This window comes from Haliaeetus leucocephalus, unplaced genomic scaffold (assembly GCF_000737465.1).
Source record: "Haliaeetus leucocephalus isolate CR32 unplaced genomic scaffold, Haliaeetus_leucocephalus-4.0 Scaffold140, whole genome shotgun sequence".
Classification (NCBI taxonomy): Eukaryota; Metazoa; Chordata; class Aves; order Accipitriformes; family Accipitridae; genus Haliaeetus; species Haliaeetus leucocephalus.
The window spans coordinates 15,627,224-15,636,058 of NW_010972576.1; the positions used below are offsets into that span (position 1 = coordinate 15,627,224).

Consider the following 8,835-nt stretch of genomic DNA (forward strand, 5'->3'; position numbering starts at 1 on the left):
GGGAGAGAGGGCGGGGGGTCCCGGCCGTCCGCCGGGCCCTCCGCCGGAGGAGGGGAACAGCCTTGTGCGAGAGTAGGGCTGGGGCCGCGCCGCGAGTCACCTGCTGGCGGGCAGAACGCCTTTTCCTGGGCTGCTGCCGACAGTCAGCTGTCGGAGAGAGCGATCGGGGCGGGTTAGAGGGAGAAAAGTCGGTGACGGCTCTGAGGGGGGAAAGGGGGAGGTCGGGCAGAGCCTTTCCCCCCCACCTGCAGATGGCAAGAGGAGGCGGCATTGCAACACGCGGCCTAGCACCTGCCCCCGTTGCAGCAGGGCCTGTTCCAACAGGAGAAACGCCGCCGCCTCCAGCACGTCACGGTGCCCCTTGTTCCGTGGGGGGACCTTTTCCAAACGTGCCCGGCACAAACCGGGAGAGCAGCTGGCTGCCGGCTTGTGTGGCACGGCGGTGCTGGCTGAGCACCCTGGGAGGTACCGGTGCTATCAGAGGATACCAAACCCCAGGCCTTTTGTATTTTGGAGAGCCTTTATTTGATGGCAGTGTTACAAGTGGTGAACTTGGCGTTGCTAAATAGGAGAGACAGCAACAGCGTTTTGGAGGAAAGACAGAAAGGCTGATTTTCCAGGCAGCCACTGAGGTGTTGCAGCTGTGGGGCTGGCTGGAAGGAAGGGCAGGTTTAATGCCAACCACATCGGGGCTCGCTTAGTGCGGTGGCTCCCAGCAAACGCTGCCTATGGGAGGAGCGTGCCCAAAACCGCATACTGCTCTCCTTCTGTGCAGTCTGGTGGAGAACTTGTACTAATACAGCTGGAAAAAACATGACCTTTTGGAAGCCACGCTCATTTAGAAGCCAAAAAAATGCAGTAGGGAATATGTACTTGAAGTGTTAAAATGTTAACCTAATTTTATGATGATGTTCAATGTGAAGGAAACTGATCCAGTGAGCTTTGCACATGTGAGTGATTCAGTTTCAGGTAACATCATCCAGCGTGCAAGACGGGGTTGTAACAGAAGGCAAAATGAAAGTATATCTGTTAAACATTAAAAGCCCAGTCTTGATTTGCTGAAAAGAAAAATCAGACCAAAATTAACTCGCTTGCTAAACATCTTGTTTGGTTTTGTGGTGGTCAGGGTTTTTTATTATAAAATTTTTATTAATTTTATATTTAAGTTCTGGATGCTTCAGAGATGAGCTAAAGTGGAACCATGTGGAAATTGTTTTACTGTTTGTAATGAAAGTTCTGGTTTAAGATGTGTGGAATCCCTCAGAACATAGTAGTATGTTCAGGACAAAGTTAACTGTAAAGAAGAAAAGGAAACGGAAAGAAAACCAAGAGAATTCCAGACCAACAGGCAGAGCATGGTAAATATTCTACTGTTTTTTCTTTTTAACCTCAGCATTTAATATTATTTGTAGTTAACTGGAGAAAGAGGTGGAAAAAGTTCTTTACAGAAGTTAAGTCAAACAAAAGAGGGAGCTCTTCCTATACCTGTCCAGCTTTTCCCTATGATTACTTTACAAAATAATTCCTGTGTAGGAATATACTTAAATGCTTTCCTAAATAGCAAGTCTTGTTGGGAGGGGGCTAAGAGAAGCAGTTCATACCCTTACGTTAGTTATTGGTGATTGACAGTGTCTTTACAGGACAAATTCATGCTGATGTGGGTTTTTTACAAGATTGGAAGACAAAGTCACTGAAAATGTAAAAATGTCTGAAACAGACTATGGTGAATTATAGAAAAAACACGACCACAACAACTGTCTTGTGTGAACAGATGCCATTTATTCCTCACAAGGATTGGTGAAAGCAGAAGGATTTTCTGCTTAATCATTCCAGTTTTGCTGATGGCCCGTTGTCTTCGTCCAGTTCTGGGTCAGCTAAGGCAGTAGCAAAACTCCCCCTGACTGAACATTGCAGGATCAGGCGCTGGATTTTCGTTCTTGGCATTACTATTTCATGCTTCTGTATACTGGTGTAGGAAGCTTGTGCTAATTTGAGAATCTGGTGGAGGGGTTTATGACTGAAAGTCGTAATTTTTAACTTTAGATCTGTAACTTGGTTTTGCAGAATTAAGTCTATATGTATAATGTATAGACTTTTTTTTATTTTTATATATTTATATTGTTATATAAGTTGTGTGTACATGTATGTGTGCCTGTATATATATGTAAAAATACATATATATGTGGTAAACCCCTACTTGATGTTAAAAGTTTGTTGGATACTAGAAATATATATATACACATACACAGAGAACTTAAGATAGTAGAGATGCTTTTTATTTAAATTGAAGATTCAAGTTTTAAAATTCCTTTGTTGTTTGTGACCAGCTGCAGTTAAATTAATAAAACTTAAAGCTACAAAAATTGCCCCATGCTAGACGATCAGATGAGGTATACTAACTAGATAAAAATTGTCTGAGTTTGTAGCTGAAAAAACTACCACCAGAGTTATTTGGGTAATTGTTGCATTACAACAAATCTCATGATCATAGTCAATCTGTCAATTAATAGATGGTCTGAAGTCTACTTTCGCAGTAAGCCTAAGGAATCAGCTGCCAAGTAAGGCAGCATCCTGAGGGTTTCTAGTGATCTAGACCTTGAGATGATGGAAGTTCTTTAAAGTACTCTGGTTGCTGTCCTTTCTGTGAAGTTCACATATTGCCAGTGCAGTCAATTTCCAACCCCTGCTTTCAGTATGGTTGTCCATTTTAAATAAATAAACAACCGCAATTGAAATGCAATGTGAAATGTGGAAAAAACCCAAAGGAACAACAAGAAAAAAGATATTTTAATTTCTGTGCTTTTATTAGAGACTTCTGCTGTGGACTCGTGACTGTAAAATTCTCTTCCTACAGGCTTCTGCAAAATTGTGGTACTCATTTTCAAAATATATTCTTTAAAGATTTGTACTAATTGTTGCTAAGTTACATGGCTGCTGATTGTAAAAAAGGACTAGTGTTCATTTTTGCATGGGTGATAAGAAGGAAGTATTTAATTTTCCGAGCTTCAGATATTATACCGTGCAATGAGACTCCTTGTCACATGATGGCTAATCCAATCATAATAGCTGGCAACTTTTGTATACACGCCAGGGTGACCAGCCTCCCCACAGTTCTCACCCCAACTCACAATACCCCAGACATATGCCACATTTTCTGCATCAAAACAGACCAAGGGTCCTCCTGAATCGCCTTTGCAACTGTCTATGGAGCCATCGTAAGTACCTGAAGCAAAAGAGGAAATAAAAAGCAAAAATAAGTTCATATGCAAGCTAGCACACAAAACAGAGCTCAGGAGGTTTTTCAGGTCCGTGTCGCTTCCTGACAGATATTTGTCTAATGGTCACCAGTACAGGAGGTTCCTAACCTCTTCAGTCTATTACTTCTCATTTCTTTTTAAGTGCGAAGCCTCTCTTTACATTTGTGGCTGGCCCAAATTCTCTTACTTTGGTTTGATGTCAGTGATAGGAGTCTTGTTTTACCCTGTGCAATGAGAAGAATTCAGCCATATTGCCTATTATATCATTAGAATTAGCTCATAAAAAGTGAACAAAAGTGGGAGGAAAAAGGTATAAAGATTTGTAGGCTGATTCCTATGGAAATGGAGCTATTGTAATGTGTGTATGACTACATGTCTGCCTTTGGTGTCCTCCACCCAATAATTCATTGGCCAGTTTCATCTGTACAAAGCTGTACAGACAGGCAGAGGCCTCAAAATTATTTTCTCTACCAGCTTTATGAAAATAGGTGGGCAGGTACAAGAAGGAGAGCATGTGAATGCTGGGATTAAACTTTACTCAGTTTAATTAATATTTGCTTGTATAACTAACTCCCATGGATACTAGCCCTTAATACCAAAGTTTGTATTTGCATCAGGGAGGGGAAGCTAACCCCAGATATCCCTTTTCTGATGTTGTCCCATGTGATACTGTCTTTGTTCCCTCCTGCTAAAGTATGATCACTTGAAATACATTGGAGATCAAGAAGATAAGTTACGGAACTTGCACAGTAGACAAACCCAATATCTTATAGATGTCATGCTGAATTTATCACAAATGACTTGGCTTTTATATCTGGTTTTTATTTTTCTCATTAAGTTTCTTTAAATATTGCCTTTAATTTTGATTTAAAGAACAATTGAAACTAGCTGCTCTGTAAGTTGAATACTCATTGCTCTTTTAGTCATGTGTTTGGCTATACCTTTCGTTACATGAGAAGCAAAAAAATCTGTATTCAAAATCCTTATTTTAGTACTAGGAGTGACAACCAGTTTCCGGGCCAGACTAATCTTAGTTTGAAAAGTTAAATCGTATTTTTCCTGGTGTGCAGTGTGGTAGTGGCAAATGTCTAAGCAGATGAATAGTCACATTCTAGTCAACGGGACTACTAACATGCTCTAAGACAGGCATTTGCTTAAATATGTTGCTGAATCAGAATCAAAGGTAGGAAGTTCAGTGGGCTGTGAAGTGCTTGTGTATTTAGAAAACATAACTCAAATTGCATGCTGAAATTTGCCCACATAAACATATAAACTTGGCATACTGTCATCTTAACTCTGTTTATAAATAGATACATAATGGTGGATGCATCTAGGCTCCAATGGCTAGCATTTTGCTAATGGTGATACTGTGGCAATCAGTTTATTGTCTTTCCCAAGTCTAAAAGATTCTAAGCCAGTATGTCTGACCTTATAAACAGTGGGTTTGATGGTAGAGAAATTATAGTAAGAAAATTGATGCTTGCCTGCACATGCCATTTGTTTAAAAAATCGTCCTGGATACATTTCAGAACAATTCTGGAATAAATTAACATTGCCCCACTTGAGGATATATTGTTTGGTATAACCTAGAAAAGAAAAGAATAAACTTTTCTAAATTAAAAATGGTTAAGTACACGAGACACATTTAATATCATAAATTGAAAGTTATATATTTGCTTATCTACAGAATATAATCTTCAACATGATAAAGCATATAGCTTAAACTGCCACTGCCACTTACCCCATATGAATTGCAGTACATTGGACATGTATTTCAAAATAAAAGCAGAGTGGTTTAATTGCAGTGTTAAATACAGTACTTTCATCTTGTGACATTTTCACCCTTTCCCTTTCCTTGTCTTCCTCATTTTTTTCTGTTTTCCATATCAAGGTTTTCAGACACTGGGAAACTGGTATATTGTGTTCTAGGAAACAGAGATGTGGCTCTGATCATCCTTGTTACCTTTTTTCCAATTCTACTATGCCTTTTTCGAGATGGATGGACCAGATACTGAAGATACAGGTGAACTATGTATTCACAAGGTTAAGGAGATTCTCTGTTTTGTTCTCTGTCCACTTGCGAGTAGTTCCCAACTTTGCATTTGCTTTATGGACTGCTACTGAGTATGCACAGGGAAAGCCTCACAACCAGTATGTGGTAGCTCCCGACACCAGGCTGTAATCACTGTGATACAAAACAAACGCTTCCCAAATCTTTGAAAACGTGATTACATTTGGCTTATCTGTGTCTGTGCAACCATCTTTGGGCTAAAGTCAAACATGGCTGAGACAAGATGTGCTGAGTTTTATAACTGTTGGCTGCAGCTCAGATCCTCTTGGGCAGCAGACAAGAGGACAGGCTGTGACTATGGGCCACTGTGAGCTACAAACCGCCACTTGTTAAATGTCATTACCAGGTCACCACAGGTAATAGAAATCTTAGATTGGCAAAAGGAACATTTCTTAATATCAGGGTAGTTTTCAACCAGGGGTGTCTTCCAGATCAATTTACTAAGTAGGTAAAACAGCAGAGGAAGCAGTACAGAAAAGAGAACCAACAGTGATAGCTGAATGCTGAACCACAGCCTGTTTTCTGTACTCAGCCTCTTCTGAGCGCTTTGTGCACAACTACTCTTCAGCCTTTTCAAAATGAAAGCTCACCACAATTAGAAAGCAAGTGATACAAATAATACATTCTTGTAGTAAGCACTAAAGCAAATACCTTTCTCTAGTCCCCATCCAGAAACTTTGCATCTGTCACCAGCCTTGAACATATACTCTGACCAGGGGATACAGGCAGGTGTGATCTGTTGCAGGGAGCATTCTCCTTTCCCAAAACCTTTCAGCTCCAGCAGAGCAATGTCATTTTCATAAGTTGATGCATTATAATTTTCATGGATTATCAGTCGGTTTAGACTGAAAGTATCCGTTTCTTGGTCGTACAGTATTGTATGCAACAGTCCAACCCAGACACGGTACAGATGAACTCGATTTGCCCTGGAAAAAAACAGTAACATAAAATATGTTTTGGTACTTAGCACACTGTACATTTCAACTAGCTGTAAACTTCTGTATTTTATTGAAGTTTCTCTAGAATAAAAATTCATATTATATACATATAGTTTCTTTCTGGACTTGATGTCCAGGTTTTTCTGAAGTATAGCAAACGCAAGGCAGGTGACACTGCTGCGTACTGCAACAGATACAAAAAAAATTAAAGGCCAGCCTCTGTGTTTAGTGCTGTGACAAAGAGAGAGCAGGCATTTATGCCTCTGATTTCAAGTGAAAGAAGAGTGAGCAGATGTGGATGGGATGCTCTTGCTTGTTCTGGGGAATACATGACCCCAGGGATGTTCTCAGGGAACAGATCCTGAAGTTCCCCAGGGTAGAGATGGGAAAGAGATGAAGTCCCTTGTATCTCCCTTTCAGGCAAAGTGAAATCCTGCCTGCCTACTATCGGACTGAAGAATGCTGTGTCTCTTCAAACTCATCATTACTTTTTCATGTTTCTGTTCACTGCCAAAATACTCTACTTTCTCTGAATCTTCCCCATCGTTAATGTGGGTGAGTCAGTGTTTTAAACTGTTTTATTCAATAGGCAAATAGGAATTAGAAAACAGGTAGCTAAGAAGGGCAATAATATCCAAATCAATCTTTCTGCCTTGCAAGAAGAAAATAATTTCCCAGTTTGTTGTTTTTACCTGACACAGTGTGCAGCAGTCAGAACCCAACAGCCACCAATATAAACGCCTCCACAGTACACTGTTGCACCTTCACTGCCAGTTTCTTTAATTGCCACTTGCCAAGGGAATTCACCCTATTCAAACAAAACCACCAAATAATCTGAAATCATAATAATTGTACTATTTTTAGTACATAAAGGGAAACACACTTGTTGGTATCACCTCATCTCCTTGAATATATCTGATCGTAAATAAAAAATCTGCTATCCAGAAATTGTGAATTGGGCTCCATCTGATGTAAAGGATATCTGTTCTAAAATGCAGTAGTTTTGTTCAATCTTCTGACTTTTTGCGATGCCTCCTTCCCTCCAGCTTTCTGTCATGAAACAAACCCCTTGCAATCAGAGAAACAGATGTAGAATCCTACCTGGTATGATCAAGTATAGCATTTTTTACTGTATTGTGTTTCAAAGGCGCAAATTTAAATCCATTTTGTCAGAATTGTTATTTCTAGCTATAGTATTAAGTATTTTGCTGAATCATTTTCAGTGTGTACTTGTACTGTAAAGCTCAATTTTGCAACTTCGTATTTTACTTTATGAATTGTGCTTCTCTTTACTTTCATTCAGTGCAATGCCACTACTGCTGCAAACCATTAAATTAGTGTTGTAGCTGATTTTGTTATTTCTGTACATTTTAACAGAAGGAAAATAATGCCCATTTAAATTGATGCTGAACAAACTCATATCTGGTAAGGTGGTTTTTTTTTACCTTTCTTGCAATCTCTCCACCTACGATTCTTTTCCGTCGAGTTAATGTGTGATTTGTAAGACCGCAGTGTACTTGGCGAAGAAGCGTCTTTATCATTTTTCTTTCTTTAACAAAAAGGAAGAATGTGTCTCAGAATTCAGGTATCTGTTCTCTCTATTCAGAGACAGGTTTATCTTTATCATGAAAATTTGAGTGCTGTGAATATGCCAGTAGCTGAAGTAGCAGGAAAGCAAAGACCAAAAATTTTGGCATCTGTTTTTGTTTTGGAAATTGCCTGTGTCTTAGCATCACATTACTTCTCTTCATTTTCCACTGCTGCTTGCATTCATGCAAATAATTTTGAAGCAGTTCCCCTAGATTTGCTGAGGGTTTACCTCCACCAGTTGCCAAAACATGCAGATGTGAGTCCTCAGCCAGGATGAATTATTATGGTATTCTTGAAATTAGTGGAAAGCGAGACAAATAGTAAGCCCCAGAATGTATATTACCAAATCACAAAGTCCAAATATCTGAATGTTCTGGATCTGGCCAGCTGGCTGGTAGCTAGAAGGCCACTAACAAGAGGGTATGCTGTTGGTTTTGGAGAGTTAGTTACACTTACCTTCATCCATACTGTGTTTTTCAGCACCTTTGTCTGTGCCTTTGCCTGTAGTAGAATAACAAAATACTAAAAATACTGGCAAACATTTAAATTTGTTCTATTACTTGATTATATGTTTGTGTGCCAAAATCATGGTACACGCTTTAAATGCATAAGGGCACAGCATTTCACATGGACAGCAATACTCTCTCAGCCTGGTGCCTGCTGCTTCCTTTCCTGCTAGACACTCTGGCTGCTCAGCCTACAAATGACCTACATCCCACAGATACTCATTTATAACTACATGACATCTACTCTGCTTTCCATGCTTAGGGAGCCCTTCTGCAAAAACACCCTGAGAAATGGCCTTTTTTTGGTTTTTGATGTCTAAAGTGATATCCCATTCTTCTCCACGAGGAAACAACAGAAATTACTCCTCTTGCCCCATCAACTTTTTGGACTTTCTAAAGCCCAAAGGAGCATTAGGTAACAGGATCCCCCCCCCCCCCCCCCCCCTCACATTGCGTTGTGTGTGTGGGTGTTT

General features: G+C 40.0%; 2 protein-coding genes across 2 annotated transcripts in view; both read right to left on the bottom strand.

The window, feature by feature from the left end:
• The window catches only part of PLA2G12A (phospholipase A2, group XIIA), a 7,289-nt gene extending 7,018 nt beyond the window's left edge, over nucleotides 1-271 (bottom strand). Inside the window, exon 1 of the mRNA XM_010561059.1 lies at nucleotides 101-271. Within this exon, the coding sequence (XP_010559361.1) occupies nucleotides 101-271 (171 nt within the window). The remainder of the gene's footprint in view (nucleotides 1-100) is intronic.
• A 2,512-nt stretch (nucleotides 272-2,783) lies between these two features.
• Nucleotides 2,784-8,835, bottom strand: part of CFI (complement factor I) — a 14,584-nt gene continuing 8,532 nt past the window's right edge. The window contains exons 7-12 of the mRNA XM_010586247.1: nucleotides 8,313-8,351; nucleotides 7,712-7,815; nucleotides 6,959-7,074; nucleotides 5,980-6,254; nucleotides 4,742-4,843; nucleotides 2,784-3,223 (exon numbers count right to left, since the gene is read on the bottom strand). Coding sequence (XP_010584549.1) covers nucleotides 3,006-3,223; nucleotides 4,742-4,843; nucleotides 5,980-6,254; nucleotides 6,959-7,074; nucleotides 7,712-7,815; nucleotides 8,313-8,351 — 854 coding nt within the window. The 3' untranslated portion in view covers nucleotides 2,784-3,005. The remainder of the gene's footprint in view (nucleotides 3,224-4,741; nucleotides 4,844-5,979; nucleotides 6,255-6,958; nucleotides 7,075-7,711; nucleotides 7,816-8,312; nucleotides 8,352-8,835) is intronic.